We start from the raw sequence: 26,929 nt of genomic DNA on the forward strand, positions 1-26,929 counted from the left end.
TCTCAGTAACATCATTAGAAAGAAGCAGAAGGGAGGGGGGAAAAAAAAAAAAAAGCAGCAGCCCTTAATCTTCCAAGGAATGCAGCAGTGGAGGCTTCTAAAGGGAACTCATTAAATCAACGCTAAGCTTCTTGACAGCCAATAACGAGGTAGGAGCTTCATTAATACAGCTCTTGTTGAGTTGGAAAGGGCTCAGCTCCAGCGCGGACTGGCCCTGCCGGGCATCCTGCAACAGAGCTGGGCATCCTGCCCCAGCACTGCTTGTGTTTGCAGCTGTTCACAAGCAATTTCTGGTGTTTCCGTGGCCTCATCCTGAATTTCCACCGGTGCAGCCGCAGGGTGTGCTGGCTTTGGGAGTTGTTTCATCTCTGTGCTGGGGTAAAGGAAGGGACAGAGCTGGCTCGGGGAGCTGCCACCCCCCTGCGCCCCGCAGATGAGCTCTGCAAAGTGCTCTGCAGCGGGAGGGTGGAATTAAACTAAGTAGGTTTGTGTGTTGGCAGGTCCAGAGGGGCACAGCAGGCAGGGCAGAGGGACCTGGTGGTTATGAAAGAAGAGTTGTCTGGCTTTGCAATCCTTCCCAGGGGTTATTAACTAAGGCCTGGTTGGAAGCAGGACCACGCCGGTGCCAGCACGTCCCAGAGGAAGGGCTGAAGTCCATGTCTGTCTCTCTCAATATCCTTCTGGACAAAATGTCCAGCCCACAGCTGGATAGCTGGGGTGATGGATGAGCAAGTGGCTCACAGGTCAGGCACAAAGGGCTGTAGAGGGTGGAGTGACATCAGGCTGGTGTCCATCACTGGTGGGGTTCTGGAGGGCTCCTGTGCTTTTCAACACCCTCATCAACAACCTGGACACAGGACTCTAATGAATACTGGATAAGTTTGCAGCTCACACTAAATTGGGAGGAGCTGTTGTCTCCCTCAAAGTCAGAGAGGCCCTGCAGAGAGACCTTGACGAATCTGAGGGCTGGGCAATCACCAGCTGTGTGAAGTTCAACAAAGGAAAATGAAGGATTCTGCAGCTGGGATGGGGCAACCCTGGCTGTGTGAGTAGGCTGGAGAATGAGATGCTGGAGACCAGCGCCCAGGAAAGGGACCTGGGAGTCCTGGTTGATAGAAATTAGAATATCAATCAGCAGTGCCCCGGCAGCCAGGAGGGACATCCCAGTCCTGGGGCCATGAGGCCCAGCATCAGCAGCCAGGGAAGGGAGAGGATTGTCCTGCTCTGCTCTGGGCTGGGACAGCCTCACCTCGAGTGCTGGGGACAGCTTTGGGCATCACAGTGGAAAAAAGTCATTAAGCTATTAGAGAGTGTCCCAAGGAGGGCCATGAGGATGGTAAAAGGTAAAAGGCCTTGAGGAGAAGCTGTATGAGAAGCAGCTGAGGCCACTCGGTTGTCGTTGTCGTCTTCTTCTTCTTCTTCTTCTTCTTCTTCTTCTTCTTCTTCTTCTTCTTCTTCTTCTTCTTCTTCTTCTTCTTCTTCTTCTTCTTCTTCTTCTTCTTCTTCTTCTTCTTCTTCTTCTTCTTCTTCTTCTTCTTCTTCTTCTTCTTCTTCTTCTTCTTCTTCTTCTTCTTCTTCTTCTTTTTCTTTTTCTTTTTCTTTTTCTTTTTCTTTTTCTTCTTCTTCTTCTTTTTCTTCTTCTTCTTCTTCTTCATTTATTATTGTTTATTATTATTATTAATACTACTACTACTACTACTAATAATAATAATAATAATAATCTTGAACAACAGAACAGGAGGAACAGCTGAGGGAGCTGGAGTTGTTTAGCCTGGAGAAAAGGAGACTCAAAGGTGACCTTATCACTCTCTACATCTTCCTGAAAGGTGGCTGTGGCCAGGTGGGGGTCGAGTCAGAGTTGCTTTCTCCAGGTAGCAATTGCCAGAATGAGAGGACAGAGCCTCAAGCTGCTCCAAGGGAAATACAGGTTGGATATCAGGAAAAATGTTTTTTACAGAAAGAATAATAAAGTACTGGAATGGTCTGCCTGGGCAGGTGGTGGAGTCACCATCCCTGGATGTGTTTAAATAAAGACTGGATGTGGCACTTGGTGTCATGGTCCAGTTGTGGTGTTAGGGCTGGGTTGGACTTGATGATCTTGAAGGTCTCTTCCAACCTGGTGATTCTGTTGAATTCAGTCTGGAGAAGGGGGGACTGAGGTAAACTGACCTTCCAGAGGCACTGCCAGGCACAAAATTGTCTTCACCAAAGCTGGCCACAGGGCTGGGCTCTGCTCCAGTGGGTAGAGTTTGCTGAACACCTCTCCAAGCTGGGGCAGCTTTAGGAGGGACCTCAGGTGGCCCACCCCACCCACCCAAGCTGGCAGAGGTCTGCTCATGCAGGGGCTGTGGGATTACAGCCACACTCCAGCCCAGGGCTCTGCACAAAGCAGCTTCAAAGAGGTCACTTGTTCTTGGAGCTGAATGAAAAATGAAATTCCAGTGGAACTCTTCCTATCCAGCACCCACCTAAAGGGATGCACACCTGGGGGAAACAAGAGCTGCTCAGTTGATTTATTTCTACAGGATATTCCCAGCCAGCAGTCCATTACCCACCTGCCTGGACACACACCTCCCTGTGCACTGCTCAGGAGCAGCTGGGGCTGAGCAGACAGGGAAACACCTCCGTGTGCCACAGCTTGCTCTGCTGCCAGGCAGGAGAAGACAGCAGGGCAAGGGGAAGCCCTGGCTGTGTTTCATGAGTGACAAACCACCAAGGACTGGCATTTCTCCTAGTTCCTGCAGTGCCACTAGATGGGGTCAAGCACCCAAACCCCCAACATCAGTGGAGAGGTGCCAAACTTGAACCAGATCTGGAATATTATTTTCCTTCACACTGTTATTAACCCTTTGGCTGTGTTTTGAAGAAAAAATCCTGTTGAGTCTGTTTTGAATTAAAAATCCACCAGGAAAAAAAAAAAATAAATAAAACAACCAAGTTCCCCAGCTCATGCCTGATCTTTTTTTTTTTTTTTTTTTCCATGGAGAAACTATTGGGAACATTCTCTTTTGACCTTTGAGATTTAAATGGTAGCAGAGCAGAACCAGCCAGTGGCCTTATTCCCAGCAGGATGGCTTCACAGCTCTCCTTTTCAAATGTCACAGGATAGTGGCTTTGCTTGCAGAGTTTTAAGGAGTTCCTCTGAGAAAAATGCTTGTTTCAAGAGGATTTCTGTTTCCAGTGTCTTAATCAACATCATATTTGTAACAAGTATGGAAAATCAGAGGGCTACAGAGCCTGAAGTAACTGGAAAAAAAAGAAGAGAACTGATATCTTTGTCAAGGATTCTATGAAACCACTCAGTGGTATTTTCCTCAGAAAGCAAGTAAAGAATTTTGGAGTCATTTTGCTGTTTTTTTCATTCTGAAAAATTAAGCAGTTAAGCAGTAAATTCACTTTTTTTTTTTTTTGTCTCAAAGAAATGCATTGAGTTCAAGCTTTTGGGGTCTCTACTGACCTGACTTGAGCTGCAGGACACTGAGCCACCCACAGCCATTGTTCCCCTTGTCCCGAGGTCCCCAAGGAAGAGGACAAGGCTCAGACTGAGCTTTGCTGCCGTGGTTGTTGCACTGAAACATCAGCAGGCAGGAATCGCTTCTGTCACGTGAGCTTTTCTTTTCAGTCGCAGCAGCAGCATCTGTGGTATAAATGCCCAGATTCTAGCAAAGCCAACAGATTTTTTCCAAGGCTCACCAGGCTATTTTTAACCTGAAAAACTGGATTCAGATGAAAAATAAAACACAGCAGTAAAAAACAATGGCGTGATGATCCCTTTGAGGGGATGAAGTATTTTTGCATCCCGATGACTCTTTCAACACAGCAAGGCAAGCCCATGGACCCCATCCTGTGTCTGTTTGGGCTGAGGATTCAGGGGAACACCCTTTCAGCTGCCTAACACCAAAGGGGTGCACAGGATGGGTGTTCATGGCAGTCAGGACAGGGACACCTCTGGGGGCTGCTCTGTGCCACATCCTGCTTTAGCACAGCAAGGCACAGGAATGTTTTTGTGGGATCAAGGCCATTTTCTTAATGCTGGCAGAACTCTGTGGGTGTGGGAGGGTAAAAGGTGGCACTGAGTGTGGCCAGGTCTTGGCTAGCTTTGGCTTTCTCACTTTAGCTGGTCCTGGTAAACTCAAGGTGGCTGCTTGTTCTTGCTGTAAAGCGGCACAAAATGAGCAGCAGGTTCCTTGGACTCTGTCACGTTGCAGCAAATAAACATTTTAAGGAGTAAAAATGGCTTAAACCCATGCTTTTAAAAACATGAAAGACAATGTCACACATGGGCCTCTCTCTCCCTTACTCCCCTTTCTCCTTCCTCCCCAGTGGGGGCTCCTCAGAGCATTTTGGGGACCAAACCATAATCCCAGCACAGCTCTGTAATTCCAGCACAGCTCCAAAATTCTTCCATCCCTGTCACCCAGCAAGGCTTGTTTACTGCTGTTTATCTTTGTGAAGTCACACTCGGTGTATTATATTTATTACAGTTTATGTTCACGCTGGCCCAGACAAAGTATAAGTTTAACACTCTCAGTCTAACACTTTTCTCATAGGTAACTCTGGCGTTACCTCTGGGTTCACACCAGCCAAATATAGCTTATTCTCCCCATATACAACTCTTCTGGCTCCTCACAAACAAAACAAAATCATTCTGTTTCTAGAGCTGGTGCCTTAAGTTTTAGCTTTCATATTTTCCAGATTCTGGACTGCATTAGTATGTAACTCTGAACTTCATATAAAGTGTCAGCAAGTTCTCTTCACAGTTTAGTCAGACAAAACAATCCTTTTCCAGCCTGAGAACCAAGAACACCGCTGCAGCTTCAGGCCCAAAAAGTATAAACAGTGAATTGAGGAGAGCAGTCTGGGAGGATGGGACTTGATAACCTGAAGCTGTAACTGGACAATTAACCCCAACATGTAAATGGACCAAAGCTTATAGAAGTGTGAAAATGTGTGACCCATCTTCCATCTTGGGTGGAGCCACAGCTGGGCTCTTGTGCTGCCCAAGGTGTTTGCTTTGAAGGCCTTTTAATGAATCCCTACTCTATTCCTTTAACACTGTCTAGCCCCTGTTCCAGGTAGCCTCTCAAGGCATCAGAACCTTCCTCAAGAACTTGCTTATATAGATTCAAGTCAGCCTTTTGCTGGTCTCTCCTCAAACCTCTTTCCTCATTCCATTAATTAACATTTTCCTTCTAGCAGTCCTCTATTACCAAGCCAGTTCCAAAGTCAGATTTTGATCGTGTGATCAGCTTGGAAACAAGCAACTTCACTCACAGCTACTGAGAACATTTGGTGCTAAAGCATCCCTATTATCCAGTTTACAAAACATTTCAAGCCTCATGCAGGGTGTGCTGCAGGGTTAGCTGCACTTTGTACTCCATTAGCAGCAAATGCCTGCTCTTCTTGTCTTAAGAAAAGCCAGAATATAGATATTTGTGTTGTTTGTTAAAGGTTGAAATACTTTTATGAAATGTTTTTATTTCTGCTGCAGAAGATAGGAAACTTTCAGCCTGGCCCCTCACAATCAGCCTCGCAGGTTCCTGGTTGTGTTCTGCCATTAATGATTATGACAGATGGAATATTTGCAATATGTCCCTTAGTATAGCCAGTAGGTTGCACAAGTTTCTCTTGAATGTAATCTCCCTTTTCCTATGAGCCCTAATGACTCTAAAAGTTACTGAGATCCTTCTTTGCTCATGGTGAAAGAGCCAACCTCTGTGGTGCTGCCCCTCTCAGTGAACAATCTGCCAGACTGTCCTGGGCTCACACATCTATGAGTGCATCACAGACATTCTTCTTTCCTAAAAAGAGGAAAATCTCTTTTCCCACATCTTTCAGGGATGTTACAGGGGTGGGAACTGTGACTTACCACATGCCTCAGGATCCTGGTACGTCAGCTCTGTCTGGCAGCTCCTGTTTCTTAATTTAGGGCAATTTATATGATAGGAAACCGAGGGATTCACCCCAGTTAACCACAGGCATCCCAAAGTGAGTGATGGCTGCTGCAGGAGAGTCATGCAGCTCCCCTGCAGTCAGTGGCACCTCCAGGGGATGATTCATCCCATCCCAAAGGCTGTTCTGGAGACATTCTGGCCAATTTGGAGAGCATCCTCCTTCCCTGCCAGCAACAGAGGGCACCTGGCAGGGACACTCGAGAACTCGAGAATTTTAACTGTGGATGGTTAAAATTCTGTCAGACGAACCCCACACGTACATTTTGTGTTGAAATGAACATTCTCAAGCCACATCCCTGCCCAGAACTGTGTGAATCAGCAGCATTATGGAGCTGTAGCTTTTGGGATAAAATATCTGCCACACTTCTCCTCCTCTCTCAGTGTTTGAAGAGCTCAGGGGAGTTTTCATTTTTGCTCAGACCCTCAGCTGAGGGCTCTCGTGTTTTGTCCTCCACACATGGACATGCACTGGTTTTCTGTTCTTCTGTTCTGCTCTCAGAGAAGCTCCCACTGTATCAAACAGATGGCAAATCTGGCAGACTATTTTTAATGCTGCCTAACATTCGAAGCTCAGATAAATGAGTGGTTTTCTGAATATCAGCTGTTAATTAGTGCGAGAAATAAAAAGGAGACAGAAAGCTTGGGTGTAGTTGGGCTGGTGCTATGTTTGTATCTTTGTTTGTTAAAATTTAAATTATTTTTAAATTTAAAGATATTAAGACTGTATGAAATTAAATAAAATTAAATATTGTATGTTTAAATATTAAGAATTTAAAGTATTTTAAGAATGAGAAAGCTGGAACGTTTTTTAATATGGGATTTTAGGTAAAGCTTCTTTTGGATATTGGGGATTATGGCAGAGAGGACATTTATGGATATTTTTTGAGGAAGACCTATTGGCTTACATGTCAAGAAATATAAATTCCTTCTGGTGATTCCTACAGAAGGATACCTAAAATTTCTGGATCAGTCTTCATTTTGTTATTGACAACAAACACCTCTGGAGAGACAGGGAAAATCCCAATGAAAAATTTCACATGAACATTCTGCCTCACTAGTTCAGAAATCCTCCATGAAAGCTGCTCTTACAGAAGCAGCAGCAATTTTCACAGTCCATGCGAGATACATAACTGAGTTTTACTAGAATCTTTTCTGACATGGTATCCCCCATCCTCATTTGGGAAAGATTGTAATTTAGATTGTTTAAACTGCAATTTCAGCCCTGACTCTGAGCATTGCTCTCTGAGCTGAATGAAGGCCATGAACAAGTGCTAAAGTATTAAAGACAGCAGGTTGAAACCAGAGGAAAGGAAGGAGAACTGGAAATTAAGGGTACACTGGCTTAAAAAATATTTTACATTACTTATTTGGGAATGTTACTAGGGAAAAATAAAAATAATCATACAGAAGTTAAATTCTTGGAAGAATACCCAATTACAGACAGCAGATTAGAACAGGATAATGTTCTGGATGGAGTTTGCTGTTTACAGAGAGGATTAGCTGTTCTGAGGATCAAATATAGAACAGAAATTGGATTTGTAAGCCGTGTTTTTACCTATTCTATCTGAAGGCAAAATATAATGTGATTAGTTGTAAACTGGTAAGCTGCAGAGTCTGTGCACAATGGTCCTTTAGTAAAATTTCCATCACAGACCTTAATCTGAACTCCTCTTCAAGTGGGAAAGCCAGCACCAGGGCTCTTAATCCCTGCTCTTCACAAGAGGGGTTTCTTAATCCTTGTCCTACACCAGAAGTGGCTACTGTGGATTAAGAGACAATGGCTCCTAATTTCAGAATAAAATGTCTCAAAAAATACAGAACTGTTTCTAGGAAATAAACCAGTCCCACAAAATTGAGGGCCAGGCCAGGAACCAGGCATCCCCATTCAACCACACTGTCCTACTTTGCAGTCCCTGCATGCCTCATCAAAAAGTTATTTCCACTCCAAAAAGCCTCAGTTATTATTTATTCTGCTTTCCCCCCATTTGCATCACGTTGCTTTCCAGGGCTGACAGAACATTTCCCACTTAAATGGAATGGCTGCTCCTTGATCTTGATGGAAACTCCTTGACACAAACAAGTTAAACATTCAGAGAAGGCTGCTTTTCCTGTCCTCTTTTTTCTACAAGTGGCAGAATCATAGAATTGGGTTGGCAGGGACCCTTAAGGGTCTGGTTCAACCCCCTGAAATGGGCAGGGACATTTTCAAATTGGTCAGGTTCCTCAGAGACCCATCCAACCTGGCCTTGAGTGTTCCCAGGGATGGGCCACCCACCATCTCAGAGGTTTTGATAACAACAGCAAGGACAGGAACATGAAATCATGTTAGCTCTCAGAGGGGAAAAAAACACCTGTTTGCAGATGCTGCATGACTTTTCAGGAATACAGCCTTTTCCACCTGGCACGAATCCAAGGGAAATGCGGTTTACAGGGTTTATATGTGGTTGATTTTCTTCTTGGCAATTAGTCATCAATCTGCAAGCTGAGGCAGAGGCCTCTGTTTCCCTTTGCCACGTGGTTTGTCGCTGCTGTGGCTTTGCTCAGACAGGATTTCAGTTCTGCCTTTGCTTTCAGAAATTGAGTGTCTTGTGTTGACGGGTCTTGCAAGAGACTTTCATGCCACCAGGCAATAACAGAGTCCCTGTATCCTCTTTATTCAATCCTGGAGGTTCATCCCTGGATTTTTTTGGCTGATTTGCATGACTATGCCCTTTTAAAATGTGTATTATGAGGAAACCTGGAATTGCATTACAGAAAATCCTATACCTGCAAACCTTAACCCACTACCCCAGCTCTGGGAACTGCTGTGGTCTCCCAACCTTGGCCCCTGCTATGCAGGATCTCAATCTTCCCCTAAGCAAGGATATCTTCCAGCACCAGGCATTAATGCAGGGAATGAAGTGCTGGGAGACACATCTCAGCAGTGGTTCCTCATCCACAGGGACCTAAGCAAGGTGACTGTGGGTCAGAGACAGCAGAGACAGGTCTGAAGGGAGACGAAATTTGTGACTCAGACCCCCAGACAATGCCAGAAATGTATGATCATGGAGACCCAGGCTGAGCAGCAAAGGTTTTGGGACACACACAAGCAGGGATATCTCCACAGGGCTGAGATGTTCTGTCCTGCAGCCAGTGCCTGTCCTCAGAGCTGCAGGTCAACCTCTGCAGGTCACAGGAGAACCCACGTGCCACGAAATGTGGCCACCAGCCAAGTGTCCCCACATTGCCTGGCTGCTGCTGCTGTCCCCCCAATGATAATGGACTCCAGGCAAATAGGATTCCTATTCTGTGCTGGAGCCATCAATTGTACCCAGTGCTGCCCTCCCATCCTCTGAAACACATTCCAATTGTGTTCCATCAGCACAACTGGCATCGACTCTGCTGGGAGCGCGAACCTGCCGACAATAACAGGAACAATTGCACATTGCTGCAGAACATCTGAGCCTGGCTGCTGTGTTTTAGAGCAGAAGGGAGATGCTCAGAAATGCTCAGCAGGCATCAAAAGAGGGAAACTTTAATAGCATGTGCTTTTTGATTAAAAAAGCCAACCAGCTGAGGACAAGCATCCTGAGATGAGTACGAAACTGCAGTGGGTGATTCACAAATCCAGTTTTAGCAAACCTGAGTAAAAATGCCAAGTATGGAAAACTGAAAAGCATGTTTGGAGGTAGCTCATGATCTAGTATCACAGCCTTTGTTTCGCTTCCCACTCTTTCACTACTGCATGGAGTAAAAGGAAACGTTAAAATTCATCCTCAGTGCGTTGAGAGCTCCTACTGCTTTCTATGAGTCAGGCCAACTTTCTTACCTTTAATGTTCTCTAATAATTTTTTTATCTTTTCCTCTCTTGTCTGTCCTGATCAATAATAATTGATTTCCAGAATAAGAAACCTCAATACCTGCAATAGCACTCCTGGCACATCACAAGCCTTCAGCCTCTGTTCAGCCACAATTAACATCATCTGCCCAGTTACTGCATGTACCAGCTGTTGTGCTCTTCAATATTCTGCCAGCCAATTTTAGCACTTATCAGTCTGTCAGGATGCTGGGTTCAGCTAGGAGCAGGATTTCAGCCCTATCTGAACTCCATTGGCTATGGTTTATTGCTCTGATTGCTTCTCTGCTTTAATAACCAAGGGTCAATCCCTGGGCAACAGAGACTTTCAAAACACACCCATTTCCCGAGCAGCAGTTACTCCTTGCCTCAGCAATCAAGTTTTGTGAAGATACTGCCTGGAGTAATTTCATCTGGGGCAGAACACAGGGCAGGTGGCTGTGAGAGGAGGTGTAGGTCACACACACCTCCTGAAGTGACCACCATGGTCCTCTTCCTGCCACAGAACACCTGATGCTTTGCTCCAGAGTAAGGAGGCTCCTCACCACCAGTGGGAACTGGAGGCTGGAGCTTTGCTGGAGTGTCCATGCAGCACCAGGACAAACCAGCCTGGCCAGGCCTTGCTGTGCTGTCCAGACTGTCCTGGTGCTCCAGGCTCACCTGCCCTGACCTCTGAGCTCCTCCTGGGATCTCCCATGGCTTCCCCATTTCCAGTGGGACAGGTCTGGGTGGGGGGACACTCCAGGTGAGGGATCTGCAGTCTGAAAGGCGGCTTGGAGGAGGTGCAGGGGAGCCCTGTCACACCAGTGCCATGGCAATTTAGGAATTCAAACACTTGAAAGTCAAGGCTGACAAAGTGAGGCTGCAGGCTTAATTACCTCCTGGCACCTACACCTTTCAGAGGAGTCTTTAAGTAGATGATGATTTGTTATTTTTCCAGCGTGGTCCTCACCTCACTGAACACACAGGGCCTGCTCAATCCGGGCAGGGTGGCTGCAGCCCCCTGTCTCCTCCCAGCTGTCATCCTAGGTGACACATTCCTTATTTCCTGGGTCACCAGCCTCCAGGCTGATCTGTGAGCATGCACATCCCTCATGCCTGTGATGGGTGGCAACAGAAACCATCCCTGAGAACATGGGGTGGTTTTGGGGGGCGGAAAATCGCATTTCCAGCACTCACAAGGAAAGGAGAATTTTGACCTTGATGTCCTTGTTCATCTGCAAAATGCAAGTTTCCTGTTCCTCCTGAGTTTTGCCATTAGGTCAATCTCCACAGGTGCCTTTGAGCTGCTGCATCCCGAACCCAGAGGCTCTGTGGCTCTTTCCTGTGGGATGAGAGAGGGGAGCAGGGGAGCTGCCCCTCTCCACACCACTGCTCCCCCACTGCCAGCCCCTGCAGCTGCCCCATCAACACCAGCAGCCTCTGCACAAACCATTCCCACTGCTTGCTGCTCCTCCTGGCTTTTAGAAGGAGAGTCTGGCTGCAATGAGGCACTTAAATTCTACAGCAGGTTCAAAGCCTCCACCATAGTCACTCAGTCACTGAGAAAAGGGGCAAAACACTGGCAGAAGCATTCAAACCCGATCCTTTATTCTCATTCTACACTTCCTTTTTATTCCACCCACACTTGCTTTTTTTCACTGGCAGTGCAGATACTTTTCAATGGTTATGCTTCCCCCAATAAGTCCACTAAGAACAAGATTTTGATTTAGAGCACTGGAAGATTTGCTAGTGTAACATGCACCCAACAGAGAAAATGCGGGTTTGGATTGGAAGCACCCTCAGGGACCTCAGTCACAAGGACAGACATCCTATAAATACGCATTTAATGAAATGGGACACTCCTCGTGCAGAGTGCTGCTGTTGAATCCTTGGGTGTTTTTCTTTCAGAGGCAGTGTGCTGTCTCTGAGTCCAGCAAGACATTGAATCAGGATTCCTAGGTTCCATTTCTGGCCTGCCACTCACCCATGATAAGATACAGGGCAAGTAATTTAACATAAACAAGCTTCAGATTACAGAGTTTAAATATTGCACAGGGTCATAGTGAGACTGATGGGAAGTACTATAATGGCATTATTAAAATGTTTTCTAACTGCAGAAGGAGCTGTGAGGACCATGACCTACAAGTCCTGATGGACACGGGAGTCTTGGGGAAAATTGTGGCATGGGATTGTGTCACTGAAGGCACAGGAATAGCAGGAATAGAAAATGGGATTGGGGGATGTGCTGCTCAGTCTTCTCTGCGTTAGGGCTGCCTGGTGCCTGTGTTGTGGAAGGGTAGGGGGATGAAGAGATGTTTGGGGAGATGGGAAGGTAATAGTGGCAAATTTTTTTAATTCCTGGACTGGCTTCTGACCTAACAACAGGAACATCTGACAGTCAGTAGGAATTTTGGCACAAGCTCTGCTCACTTTAAACCTAGTATAAGCTGGTATAGTCCAAAAAGCAGTGTCCTTTTATACCATCCCAGGATCTGCCCAAGTCTGGGCAGTTTTCTTCCTAAATCCAGGCTTTTACACTCTTAAATTTACAGCTGTTATCATCCCACAGCAACACTGCATTTTGAGAAACCCTGTGCTCTCAGCTCACACACGTCATTGTTCCACTTCTGAACAGCACTTGGGTCTCCACAGCTTGCTTGCTTTATCAACAAAGACACAGGTATTACACAGGAGTAGTGAAATATTTCAGCTCACAAATCAAAACTGAAATCATAGACTGTGCCTTAAAATTAGCCCTGTGCTTGCCTGAACAGGATTCATATCTCACTGGGAACTAACCATCTTTTCTCTGTTTCTTCATTTTTTTTTTTTCCCTCTGCTGCTGTTTCTTTTGTAAGGTGATCTTCAGTAAATACTGCAATTCCAAAGATATTATGGACCTTTTCTGCATTGCAACAGGGTTACCGAGGTAGGTCTGTCATTTGTGACATTCACTTCACTTTTGTTTCTTTCCTTTGGGAACAATTTAAACACAGGCCCCAGATGATTTATTTAGCTGCTATTCAGGCTTGTCTCTTGTTGCAGTCTGCTGGAAGAAGGAACTGGGGCAATCAAGAGCTGGAAAAGTGTGGAGGCAGGGAATCGAGCCACCTCAGTGCTGGCTGCACACGAGGAGCAGAGTGGAATAGAGTAGAACAGAGGAGAAATAATCTAAAATAAAAGCCAAGTGAAGAAGCCCAGCCCTGAGAACACACAGGCTGGGCACACATACCACTTGTATCTCAGTACTACATTTTTGCCTGTATTGAGTGAATTGCAGCCATGTGTTTAGAACCTGTTTTTAGGGGAAAAAATGGGACCAACAAGAAGTATTGCACTAGGTAATAAGCTTTCTTTTTAGGTGTTTTAAAATCTAATCCCAGGTATGGGATAGTCAAACACAAAGCACCCCAGCTGAATCATTTTATAGAGCATAAATATCTGGGAATAGCAAATCTATTGCCCAGGCCATGCATTTCATAATTTACATTGTCTTGTGAAGTCCCTGTATCCCTCCTGCTGTAATTTTCCATTTGGGGAAAATCCAAATAGGATTTGTTCCCTTCAACCTCAAGAGCAGTATCCAGCTGAAACCTCAGTGTAGAGAGGGGTCCAGGGTCACGGGTGGGTGTGTGGGAGAGGCTGGGATGTGGTGGAGGGTGGCATGATGTAACATCCATCCATCCATCCATCCATCCATCCATCCATCCATCCATCCATCATCCATCCATCCATCCATCATCCATCCATCATCCATCCATCATCCATCCATCATCCATCCATCCATCCATCCATCCATCCATCCATCATCCATCCATCATCCATCCATCATCCATCCATCCATCCATCCATCCATCCATCCATCCATCATCCATCCATCCATCCATCCATCCATCATCCATCCATCCATCATCATCCATCCATCCATCCATCCATCCATCATCCATCCATCCATCCATCCATCCATCATCCATCCATCCATCCTCCATCCATCCATCCATCCATCATCCATCATCCATCCATCCATCCATCCATCCATCCATCCATCCATCATCCATCCATCCATCATCCATCATCCATCATCCATCCATCCATCATCCATCCATCCATCCATCCATCCATCCATCCATCCATCCATCCATCATCCATCCATCCATCCATCATCCATCCATACATCCATCCATCATCCATCCATCCATCCATCCATCCATCCATCATACATCCATCTATCCCTCCATCCATCATCCATCCATCCATCATCCATCCATCCATCCATCCATCCTCCATCCATCCATCCATCCATCCATCCATCCATCCATCCATCATCCATCATCCATCCATCATCCATCTATCCATCATCCCTCCATCCATCCATCCATCCATCATCCATCCATCCATCCGTCCATCATCCATCCATCCACCTCTGCAACACCTCCAGGCAATGGAGCAGGGTGAGGGAAGCCCCTAAATCATTTCTAGAACCTTTAATCACCTCTAGAAGGGGAATCTGCTGTCTGCTTAAGGACCTTGAGCAGCACAGGCTGGATGCAACAAGGCAAAAATCTTTATCTCTGGACACACAACTTTACAATACAGGAAAAGTGCAGGAGAAAAATAAGCCAGTCTTTTAATCATGGCTTTATTGCATGACTCCAGTTATGGGGATTGAAAGATGAAATTGAATTTGCATAAGCTGCTGGACAGAATTAATGCCCTTTGCTGTTTATTCTGTTTCCTCTCATTTGACATTAGAGAGGTTAATAACTCTCATTTTCCTATGCTGTCAAATACTTCCACTCCATCACCCAGGAAACTTTGTTCAGTAGTTTTAATCATCCACAATCAGGGTGTTCACTGCATATTTGGCATTTTATTTTTATCAGAAGATTTTCAAAGAAAAATTGCATTTCACCCAAGATTCTGGAGCCCAAGTAAACCTCCAAGGTTTACTTCTGAGCCTATAAGATCATCCTTAGTACAGTATTTTAAAAAGAAAAATACTCCATATTCAGCAAGATATTTATTTTGTTTATTTTGGTAAATGAGTAACTAAATAATTTCAAGACATTCATAGCACCAGAAGTCATTTGTATGGTGTGAGTCAATACGTGGCTGCTGAGTCAATGTATCACAAAATACAGCTTTTTAACAGAAATTATTACTCAACGAGTCAAGAGAATAAATTAATTAGCAGGGAGAAAGGTCTGCCCTGGGATCAAAAATGATCACACTTCACATTTTACATGGGCGAAGCATCCTCTGTGCTGGGCTTTGACTCTTTCTGCTCCAAGGTAACAGAGGTACCAAGGCAGGAGCAAGGAGAAAAGATGCATCTGCAGGAGAGAGGATGGCTCTGCATCACATGCAGCAGCACAGAACTCCAGCTGGCATTTCTAGGTCAAACAATCCTCTTTGGAACTTGCTTTTCAGGAACACGACCATCTCCCTTTTGACAGCAGACAACTGCATGGTGTCCATTGATCCCACGATGCCTGCAAACACAGAGAGGTAAGCCCTGCTGCCACCTGCTCCTCCAGAAAAGGGAGGTGTTTTCCTGCAGAAGCCTTTTGTGTGCAGTGGGAGGTGAGCAGCTCCCCAGAGGGAGGGGGATGGCACTAAGAAATGCATGCTGGCTTGTAACATGAGCGCTGGTTTGGAAGGTTTTTACTTGTTAAAGCAGGAGCAATTGTCTGAGGAAAGAAATACTGCTTTTAGGTGTTTAATGCAGAACATCTGTTCCCATCCCTCCCTGTTTGCTGTCAGAGCTCTGTTGTTCCCCCACTCCTGCTTGCTCTGCTGGGGCACAACCAACAGATTATTTGAAAAGCAAACTCAAAGCCTGTGGTGAGTTTAGATCTCCTCATGGTTGGTTTTGGCCCGTATTTCATGATAACTCATCACTGCCACTGCTCCTGTTGACACTGTGTGGTGGAGCCCCAGCAGCTCCTGCACAGGACATGAACACAGAGCAAAAACAGGCTGTGGCTGCCCCATCCCTGGAAGTCTTCAAGGCCAGGTTGGATGGGACTCTGAGAAACCTGGTCTAGTAGAAGATATCCCTACCCATGGCAAGGGCTTGGAACTGGATGATTTCTGAAGTCCTTTCCAACCCAAACCATTCTGTGGCTCTAGGATTCTGTTTCTAGTAAATCTCAGGGCTGTGTGCTCAGAAAAAGTGCCCTTGCTTATTCAAACTCACAGGTTTTAAGAGATCTTAGAATTATCTTTGGAGACTTCTTGGGGAGTACGGATGTGAAATGCAAACTGCATTTTGAGTGTTGCTAACAGCAGCCCTCTGTGACTCTTCCAGGTCTCCATACAAAGTGATCCCAGTTATGACTGAGCAGCTCTCAGGTAAAACAACCCTTTTGAACTGAATCTATTACAGCTGAATTAACTAAAGCTGGATTTGCAAACATTTACATGTGGAAATTCTGTGGCCATGATGCAAACACTCGAAGATGTCGGTGTCATGGTTGTAGCTGCAGCAGAGTAAGAAGTGTTTGATCACAGTGTTCTGTAGGAAAGCTTAAAAAATGTGCCTGAATTTCAATGAATTTGAGGATCAGGTGAATGGCTGAGTCCAAGGGACTTTCCCAATGCCCTGCTCTGATCTGACTCAGCACTCCTGATGCCCTGGGGAAAGTCTTGCACGGAGCAGTGGAGGTTTTCAGGCAAGACAAATGAAAGCCTTTCCTGCAGTGTTCTGTTAAACCTGCCCATTCCTCAGCAAAGCTCTGCTGGAAAGCTGAGCACAACATTTCAGCCTCATGTTATTTCCAAATGGCTGAGAACTCCAATTTCTGTTGTGGGCATGGTAGCTCTAAGTGTGATAAATATTTAAATCCACCTGACAAGATTAAAGAGGGCCTGGGTGAAAGAACACATCTGGAGCACGTTCCCCAGCCACAGGCAGGGCTGAAGAGCCACTCCTCCCTCTTTGCCTGCCAGTATCATGCTCAGGCTGGCAGCTCTCAGACACTGGAGAAGAACCTTGGCTTGGGGCAATTCCTCTGAGCATCTGGCTCATGATTTCTCTCACGTGTGCAGCTGCAGCATCTCCTGCCTCTCACATCAGGGCAGCCTGAGCACTCTGGAGCCACAGGGAGAGGCTGGCAGGGGCTGCAGCAGGAGAGGAAACATCAGCTGGGGACACTCCTTGGAGCAGTCAAATGGGAAGATAGGAGAGACAAAGGGCAAGAAGCTATGATTGTCCTGGAAACACAGAGGGCATAGGCAGAACAGGAGAGGCACAGAAAGCCTGGGGCTGGAAAAGTCCTGTGCAGGAGCAGGTGAGTTTGTTGGGATAGGGGAGATGAGGTTTTGGTGTTCCCATCTCATCTTCTGGCTGAGTGCCCTGAATTTTGGATTAAAACAGAGTGTCTGACAGCACTGTCTTCTTCTAGAAGGGGAGGCAAAGGGAACTGAGGCTGTTCTCTAAGGCATCTGCCTTGGCAGAAACATCTGGAAAGGAGGATGTGGGGAAGACAGAGAGGCTACAGCAGGGAGATTGTGCATGCAAGGAGCAAAGGTGAACAGAGAGCAAAGAGAACACAGAGGGTAGGGAACTGGGAAGAACCTACCACAGTGAGATTTGTAACAAGCCATAAACAGTGATTGCCAGAAGGAGATAGTCACAGCCAAGGCACACGTGATGGCAAAGGGGAAGAATCTGTCTGCCAAATTATTTATTTCCTTATTGTGACAAACCCTGCTGCAGCAGCATCACTCTCCTGGCCTGGGAGGACACTGTTTGCATTATCACATGAGAAAAGGTGGGGTGGAGCACCTGGCTGTGTGTCCCAGCTGCTGTGAGTAACCAGTCTCCAGCTGCCCCATGACAGAGAAATGGGGCCAGTATGGCTCTGCCAGGAAATGCCAGTGAGTTATACCAGCTGGGAAGCTGATTGAGGGGGTTTCTAGAAGACATACTCCTTTTTGAATGCTTTTTTTATTCCCCTAACATGAAGCTAACAGTATATTTTTATAGGACCATGGATGACTTTTCACACTCTCCCAAGGCCCTCGTTTTTCATCCCCAGCTGACAGCACATGGCTCTGCTTTGTGCAGAGCACAGCTCACTGTGTCAGCAAGATCGCTCTTCACTCCCTGCATTTCATAAAACAAGGATTTCCAAAGATCTGAGCTGAAAAGGGCAAGAAAAATTCTGGCCATAGATTGTCAAAACATAATACAGAGTCTGCTATGGAAAGAGGAAGAAAGTTGAGCTGAGTGTGATGGAACTAATGTTCCTTGGTATCTTTTTCTCTTTCACATGGCTTGTCATTAATCTTAAGCATTCCTGACATTTTGCTGACAGTAGGAAGAATAAACAGAGTGGGAAATTGTTCCTCTTCATTAAAAAAAAAAAAAACAGCTCTATTCTATTCTTCACTTCTCAGACAGCTCTGTCTGCATCGTTCTGCTTCCCAAAGCAACTCATCCAAATACGTGCCAAAAAGGGGGTCATCCCAAATTTCACAGTGGTGGGAGATAATGCACCTCTTTTCAGCAGCCTCCCAGGCAGCTGCAGAAGAATGACATGGGGAGCAGAGGCTGTGAAAGGTGGGACTGGGAAATAGAATCCTTCGGGAGGAAAAATACAAGCAGTGGCTTCTATCCAGCAGAAGAGATATCCACCAGAGTCCTGCTAAGAAACAGTTCTTCATTTCCTGCCCATAGTCACAGGAGAGGGCTGGAAATAAAAATAAATTTTTATTCCAGAGAGTGCTGGATGCAGCAGTGATCAATGTGTCAGGGGTCAGCTGTCTGCAAGCGTTAGGATTAGGGTCAGGGTCAGGATGAGGGTCAGGGTCAGGGTTAGGGTCAGGATGAAGCCTGAGCCTGCTGGCTCTGAGCCTGTGAAGCTGCTGGATCACACCCTGTCCCTCCTCCTATGGCCCTGGACCAGAAGACACATGGCTATCCTAGCAGAGCATCAAAACTCCTGTGGCAAACCCTTTTCTCTGTGGTATTTAAATTTCCAGGCCCACTGAGTGAGCTTCCTCTCCCTGCCTTCAGCAGACGGGCTCTGGTCTCTCTCCTCATGGTGAAACTGGCTCAATACTCACAAAATGATGTCTGTGTTGTTGCTCTAATTAGCAGGGTTCAGGCACTTATAGATTGGACAGAGGTGACAATTAAATGAACAAACCCTATTAGCAGCACCCTCTTGAGGGATAAAATTGAAGCCTGTTGCGTTTCTGATAGAGCAGAGAAAGGAGCTGTTGTGGAGGTCAAATGAGCCTGACCCACTGTGGTCCTGAAAGGGCAGGAAAACATTCACAGGGACTTCCCTTCTGCTCCACAGTTGGGGCAGCAAAACCCAGCAGTGGCTGCACTAGAGATCTGCAGGGATGCTTTTTCCCCCTGGATGATTCAGTACCCGAGATCTTGTGCCGTTTGGTGATGGTAAAACGGCAGAAGCTTGTCACTGTGTCTAAATCTTCTTATTCTGGCATCTCTCTCTTCTCCTTCTGGAGTCTTGTTCATGCTGGCAGCTCAGGAAGAGTGAGGAGGCAGAGACTGGGGGAGAAAATTCCTCCTCCCACTCCTGCTCCTTAGTGCATCCCGCGTGGATGCGTGCACTGGCACGTGGTCAACCACTTTGGGATTGCTCACCTGATGAGGAATTTGCATGCAACAGCCCAAATTAACCTGAGCTGTGAATTACATTAATCTGGGGCTCAATATGACAGACTCATATGGGTGTGGGCTTGGGCTTGAAATTCACCCCTTCCCAAGGCTTTTGTCCACCTGGCTGCTTGTGGGGGTTTTTTTAATTACTCTGACTGCCCTGATCCAAGAAAACCACAGAAAGTGAAATGCAGACAGCAGCCTGGGGCAGAAACATTTGTGAGAAACAGGGCAGGAATTCACCAGCCTGATGCTGGCAAGGAAAAGGAGATGCCCATGCCCTCCCAGCCTTGCTTGGCCAAACCAGAAAGGACAGAAGGAAGCCAGGGAGAGTGGGAGGATGGAGGTGGCTCCCTGGCCGTGATCCCAAAGGGTGAGAGGGTGGAGGAAGAGGCACTGCTGAGCAGGGCAGTGCGAGGCAGAGGGTTCCTGCCAGCGGGTAATAAACCATCTGTGCCAGTGCAGCATCACCTGAGCTGCTCAGGTGCCAGTCTGGCAGGGAAGGTGTGCTCTCCCTGCCAGCCTCCGGCCCGGCCGCGGCGGGAATCACAGGAAAAAATGATGCTGCCATATTCCCCCGCACCTGCCTTCTTCCCAGAAGCTGCTGGAGACAAGGCAGGATGGCTCCTTTGTCCCTGCTGAGCTTGGCAGAGGCCAGAGGGCAAAGAGCAGGAGTCCCTGCGAGCAGGGGAATGAGCAGGGGGAGCCTGGGGAAGCCCGAGCTGGCCTGGTCCCTGCCCAGCATTAACCATTGCAGCATCCTCTGGAGGGGTTTGCTTCTAATTGCCATTTGTCAGCTGTAAAACAGCCAGAGTGCTGTGCAAAAACCTTGCTGAACACCTGCACTGGTAAACACTGTGTATTCACAGAGCTGGCATAGGTGAGGGGAGCACAAAGGGTTTTTTGGGGATGCTGCAACAGGACCCTCAGCAAAGTGCCCAGAGCTGCTACCAGTGCTGCTTGCAGTAGGATTTCCCTTGCAGAGAGGGAATCACAGCAAAACAAATGAGGGAAAAGGTGTCTGTGTACACCTGGGGCTTCAGCCCTGCCCAGAGGTATAAAAAAAAGAAGGCAGAGGGTAAAAAAGGGAGCAAAAGCACACCTAACCCTCCTGTTCTACAAAGGAAGGGACAAGCAAGACTAAATCATGTCAGAGCAATGTCTCATTTTCTTCAAAAACAGGGGTTACCAGAGGTCTTTCCCTCGGAAAGGAACAGGGCAGAGAAATGGATCTTTGTCTCTTTAAGATGAGGCAAACTGCCACTCTTAGTCATATATCTTTACTGCACCCTAGGGTTATAAAAACATACATCTTCATTTTGAAAGTCTTTTATTACATCCATAAACATCAGATTGCAGCTGACTGTTCCCTGGATGAGAATTTCCTAGTACTCTGAGTGAGTTTTGACAGGGGGAGGGAGTGAAAGTAAGATTGTTGGGTTGTTTTTTTTTTTTTACTGGAACAGTGTTTATAGGGAACTTGTCAGTCTCTGGCACGCTCCAGCCACTGTCAGAGGGCTGAGCAGCATTGGAGGGAGAGGACACGGCTTTCTCTGCTTTCTCTGCTTATTTTCACTCTTGGACTCTGTGCCATCCCAGGTGCTGCCCACGGTGAGTTTTCCTCCTCTCTTAAATAGGACACAGCCTTTGCTTTGTTTCAGCACTTGGGTTTTGTGAGAAAACTGGAAAATGGGTCTCTGTAAGAAGAACCAATCTCTGTTTTTTCTGCTAGCTACTCTGCTGGGAGCTGGGGGGGGAAAAAATGGGAAAAAAAAAATAAAAAAAAAGGGAATTAGATCTGAGGCTTTCAGAGCACTGAATGCTTGCTCCAGTTTTGTGACACGGGGGTAACAGGCAAATTGTTTTGACCAGTGATGTGAATGCTCTTGGCAAGTATTGCTGATGTCTCTAATAGCCGAGGAATTGCATGTCCTTTCAACAGGTACAAGAGCATTTATTTAGAAATAAATGCTAAATGCTGGGCTGTATTTCTATCTGATGTGTTTTGCCTGCTGACTGCACTCGTGAGGCATCGTGTTCCCGCGGGGAAGGACAAGAAGTATCTGCAGAAATGCCATCGGGGTGTTTCTCTGTGGGGTATAAATAGGTGTTCTGTAATCTGCAGTGTGTTTATGAGTGCACTCAATGCTTCCTCTCCTTGAGCACATCCCCAGTGCAGGAATCACTGCAGCATTTTGGGGAAAAAGGGAAACAATCCCAAAACAGCATCTCAGGGCTCAGCAAAGGTGATTTGTGCTTCCCTTTTCTGTGTGGACACTAAAAGATGGGAAAACATTGCTATCACACTTCTTCCTTCCTGAAGTGTGCTGTCCCTTGAAACCTGGGGTCCTGTTTTGAGGGATTGTTTGCTTTTCCCTGTGTTGGTGATTGCAATCCTGTGATTATCTTGGGAAGAGGCTGGGGCTTCATCAGCTTTCCTGAGCCAGCAGAAGACCCCGAGAGCCGGAGCTGCTGCCACGAGGGCTCCCAGTGTGGCCACACTGCAGGAACTCAGGGAACAACAGGATCTTGACAGGATCCCCGTGGCAGCTCTGTCCAAGCTGTTTTCTCAAGGGAAAAGGGGCTGGGAAACTTGTACCCTGCTGTGTCCATCCCACAAACCAGGAAGGGCAGACCTCATTCCACAGGGACAGCACTTCGTCATCTCGTGTTTGCCCGGGGTTTATGCAAGGCAGCACAATCCTTAGGCATTTGCACCAGGAAAATTGGTCTCCAGGATAAAGCTGAAAGGCAAACTGGGTTTTATTTTGCATTATTCTGAGCTGTGGTGTTGTTTATGGGCACTGTGTCACAGTGTGCTGCTGGTGTAGAGACGCTGACTGTGAGCAGGAGCTCACAAATCCAGTTGGGATCCCAGCAAATCCAGCTGGGATCCTGGGTGTCCCAGCCAAGATCTGTGAAAGGGGTCTCCTCTCCAGAAAGTGCTGCCTTAAAACAAACCACCTCTCAGAGACCAGACTCCCAAAAATAAAACTTCTGAGAAACCCTGGCTGTAACCAGCAGGAAGAGGAAGGCAGGTAAGACAAGGAGACACTCCCAAACACCATCACTCTTCAAAGGACTAAAACAAATTTCTGGCCTCACCATGAAAACTGGAACCACTTTGCAGAAGAATTGAGGGTGTCTTCTGTCCTTTCTTTTTTTCTATATATGTCTCCCTTCTATTTTTTTTTCAGAGAAAGAAGAATTGTTCCAGAATTTATTGGGACAGATTGCCGAGCAGTTCTCAAGGTAAGAAACTGAACATCATTATTAATTTAAAATGTTATTTCTTTTATCAGCCTGAAATGAAATTTTCACAGGAGACAGAGGGGCATTTAAAACATCTTTCAAATCCCACTCTGTCTGCCAAATTTAGGTCTGGGACATGTTATTTCCTGCTGACAGCAACACAGTAGCTTAAACCAAAAGCAATTTTATCTTTGATCTAAAAAAGGAGATCAAGTAGTAAATGCTCCTTCCCTCTTAGGAAGAAAAGAAATGCTTCTTCATTGAACAGTGAAAGCATCAGATTTGTTTCATTTTCCCCTTTATCACCCAAAAAGTCTCTCCTCTGAGGGGATTTCTCAACATCTGTGTAGCTGCTTATTTAATCCCAGCTGGTTTCAATAAGACAGATCAGTCCCAGCACAGCCCAGCACATCACCAGCGTAACTCGACAGGAGGGGAGAAGGTTTCAGAGTGTGCAGACACCAAGACGCTGCTCTTGGACAATTATGAAGTATCAATTTAACAATTACCAGTTTAACTTTGCTTCCCTGGGGGAGTACAGTAGCAAGTCACTGCTGAGAGAGGGGAAGATGAAGTGTTGTAGAGCCACAGGTCATTCCCAGGGCCATAAAAATAATTATCATTGTTACTTTTTCTAAAAATTAAGCCTGGGGTGTATTTTCTGCCCCAGTGTTAGCAATTCCATGGAAAATTTGCTATGACAAACGTGGCTGGGCAGATCAATCACAGAGACACAAATATGGGCATTTCCAGCAGAAGTTTTTAGCACCTAGGCTAGGTAGAGCATTAAATGTATTACATTAATACATGAGGGTTTTCTTTCCAGGGTTTTTAAAATCAATGAGCTGAAAACGGAAGTAGCTAATCACTTGGCAATGCTGGAGAAAAAGGTTGAATGTGAGTGTCCCTTTATTCCTCTCCCAGTGGGAACTGGTGCCTTCTTGTGACCTCTGACCTGTCCTGCTCCTCACAGCCCCTCCACTTTCTCCAATCCCTCGTAATTTGGCCAACTTTGAGCCCCAGAGGCCGCAGGTCAGCCCGTGGTGACCAGTGGGGACGGTGGCAGCCTGTGGTGGCACTGGTGTGGGGACCAGAGTGGGCTGGCTGGTGCTGCCAGCATCCAGAGCTCCTGCTGCCCTCCCTTTCAGCACTGCTGAGCCCTCCACTGAGCTCTGGGGACTGGGGCCAGAGCTGCTGTTCCCTTGTTCCTGTGGCACAGGGACACCACCCACCTCTCCATCCCCGCTCCCAGCCCTCCCGTGTCCCCCATGGCCCAGGTGTCTGTCACCTCCCTGCACCCAGCAGTGACCTCCCCATCCCTCTGCACTCCTCCAACACTGGGGAACCTGATCCCACCCTCACTGGGGCATTTGGTCTGTAATTCCAGGGGGTAACACCCTCCTCCTGCTGGCAGTCCAGTCCTTGTCCCCTAACACCACCACACTGCTACAGTGCAGCAGCCAACTCCAGCTCCCCTGCTCAGAGAGCTTCTTTTCTGGGATTTTTGGGTCATTTTTTTTCCCCCTGTGCAGCCTCTGAGTTGTTTCAGTACATTCTGCAGAACACAGGTCCCAGAGAGGCAGGGAAGGGGTATGAATAAGGTGCTGTCATCCATTGTGACTCCACACCCCACATCCTCGAGGATGCTCAGCGTTGAACCCAGGAGCAGGGAGAGCCTTCCCCAGCACTACAGCTGCAGAAAGAACTTTCCCACTAGAGCTGGCTGGGAATAAAAAGAGTTTCTGGTTCATGGAAGAAGTTGTTTTCCTGAAACTTCCCCTGAGCAGAAGCTACCTTGACCCTGCAGCTGCTTGGGGAGACTGATCCCTTTGTCATCAGGGAGAGGAAGAAATGTCCTCATTTGAGGAGCAGCTGCAGGGAAGCCTCTCCCTGTGGCCACCCCAGCCTCAGGCTCCTGGTGCTGAGGGATGTCCATGGAGGGGGCAACCTGCAGCTTGCCCAACCCCCTGAAAGGAACCCAGGAATGAATTCCTCCCTGTCTGTTTGGCTGCTGCTTCTCCCAAGGCTCTGCTGGTTTATTCCATGACCCCCTCAAAAAGAAAGAGAAAAGAGAAATGAGCTCAGTCACTCTGCATTTTCAGTGAAACTTCTGACCAGCTCCACTTCTCAGGGCTAAATGCCATGGATTAGAGCAAATGAGGTAAGCTGTGGGTCTTTGTATCCCCTTGGCAGCCCAAGCAAGCAACTATCCCAGCCAGCTAGGGGCTGCTTTTGGCCTCTGGTGAACCCCTGGGAGCTCTGGCACACACTCTGCCTCTCAACACTGGCAGCTCACAGTGCAGGAGGGAGATAACAAGGCATTCATGCCATTCCTGGCAGGAAAAAATTGAGCACCTGCCCACTCCAGCACTTTATTTCTGGTTTAGGGAAGGCAGCCTGCCCAGAGCTGCTGTGCCATGCAGGAGGACTGAATTCCCTGCTCCCCAAAGGAGGGTCCTGTCCCACTGCTGATGGAAACAGCAGCTGATGGAGCAATCTGTGGGAAGGAGCTCCCTGGGCTGCCTGTCTGCAAGTGCACCCATCTGCTCGAAATCAGACTTCCAGAGTTTGAACAGAGCCCAGCCTGCAGCATTCTCAAATAATTCTCTGGGCTGTCATGTTTAAGAAGCAAATCTGTGGGAGAGAGGGAGTGTCCAACCTCCCTGCTTGAGCTGGGCTCCCAGAGGTTGCTCTAAGGGCCGTGTTTCACTGCTGGATTCAGCCCAAGGATTTCTTTAGACAGCACAGGGTCTTTTCAGAAAGTATTTCTCACTACAGAATAATGTAATGGGCCCTTAATCAGTGCACATGACATGGCCATTTATCATTTGCAAGCCAAATGTGGAAAGAATTGTGATTTTATTTTGCCTTTTCTCCTGCCTCTTTCAGAGATCCCTTTTCTGCCACTTTCACGTGTGCTCTCCAGGATTAGTTCCCCAGAGGGGATGTGTGTGTGGGGATAAATGCTCATGACAGCACTACATCTGCACCTCACATGAAATCTCATTCCTTCCCATTCCTGCCTGGAGACCACACCAGAGATTTGCTTTCAGGGAGCCAAATCTTTTAGCTGATTTTTTAAATCCCAGCTAAAGCTTGTCACTTCCCTTTGGAAAATAAGTCCATGCAGAGCAAGCTCTGGGAATGCTTTGTCCCATGGCTTGACTTACTCTGCACAGCAGCCCACACAAGAATAAGGAAGCTGGCAAAAAAACCCTTTGCAATTTGTAAGCACTTCACATCTACCTTAAGAAAATTATTATGAAAATTCTCTGCTCCCCTGGAGAGATCTGGGACAAAAACCAAAGGGACACAACGGGAAAAAATGCTCAGGGTTGCCATTTTGCACCAGACCTCCTCTTCTCCCTGCAGTTGCCTTCCTCACTTCCCTGTTGCTCTGATAACTCTGCTTGGCTCCCTTTGCTCCAGATAGGCACTGGCCACCACTTAGACACCTTGGAAAATGGGTTATCCAGGGATTTCTCCCAGGGGAATGCACCAGTGTGGTACAAAGCAGCACAGGTCCTGCAGGACAGGATCATCAGCTACTGAACAAAGCACCCAAAAAAGGGCAGGCAGGTATCCAGAACAAAGATATCCAGTAAGAAGCTTGCCTCAATCATCACATTGTGATCACCCCAAAAAAATTGCCTGTAACAATGACAGATGAAAAAATATAAATGTCTAAATGGGATTTTGTTGCAAACAAACAAAACCAACTCCCTTTCCCTTTCCTCTCCTAATGTGTGGCATTCTGCCCTGAATTCTGCCTCATACACATCTTTTTCCCTTCTCCCAGTTCCAGCTGCAACCTTTGTTGTTACTCTCAGAAAGGAAAAACAAAACCCAGGTCTCTGCTCATCTCCAGAGCTGTGCCCTTCGAGGCAGGGTTTCATCACTCACATGCTGCTCTCCAGATAGGTGTGATCCAGACTGTGATTTTCTAAGAAAGTTGCTGAACACCGATTTTCCAGTTGCAAGTTCCCTTGGAACCATGGCTCATCCATGCAAACAACGAGTTCAGTAAACAAATGAGCTGTGAAATGATTGCAATGTGAATGACACGGGCACAATAAATGGTGCTGTGTCCTTGATCACGCTGACTGTTCAACCAGGGGGAAAGCAAAGGGAGAATTATTCTCACACTCTCACTGCATCAGGCTCTCTTGGCTACAGGGAATAAAGTGCCCTGCTGCATAAAAAGGCAATCAAACTTTTTGCCTCGTGGCTCTCACAATTACATGCAGAAGGGAAATATAGGATTTTCTG

The 26,929-nt window shown here is 46.8% G+C and overlaps 1 protein-coding gene across 1 annotated transcript in view; it reads left to right on the top strand.

Moving 5' to 3' along the window:
- PDE9A (phosphodiesterase 9A) overlaps nt 1-26,929 on the top strand; it is a 50,441-nt gene that overhangs the window by 2,313 nt on the left and 21,199 nt on the right. Inside the window, exons 2-6 of the mRNA XM_023924459.2 lie at nt 12,630-12,700; nt 15,202-15,279; nt 16,082-16,125; nt 22,606-22,660; nt 23,487-23,557. Coding sequence (XP_023780227.1) covers nt 12,630-12,700; nt 15,202-15,279; nt 16,082-16,125; nt 22,606-22,660; nt 23,487-23,557 — 319 coding nt within the window. The remainder of the gene's footprint in view (nt 1-12,629; nt 12,701-15,201; nt 15,280-16,081; nt 16,126-22,605; nt 22,661-23,486; nt 23,558-26,929) is intronic.

The sequence above is a fragment of the Cyanistes caeruleus genome, chromosome 3 (genome assembly GCF_971803275.1).
Source record: "Cyanistes caeruleus chromosome 3, bCyaCae1.hap1.1, whole genome shotgun sequence".
In the NCBI taxonomy this organism is placed as follows: Eukaryota; Metazoa; Chordata; class Aves; order Passeriformes; family Paridae; genus Cyanistes; species Cyanistes caeruleus.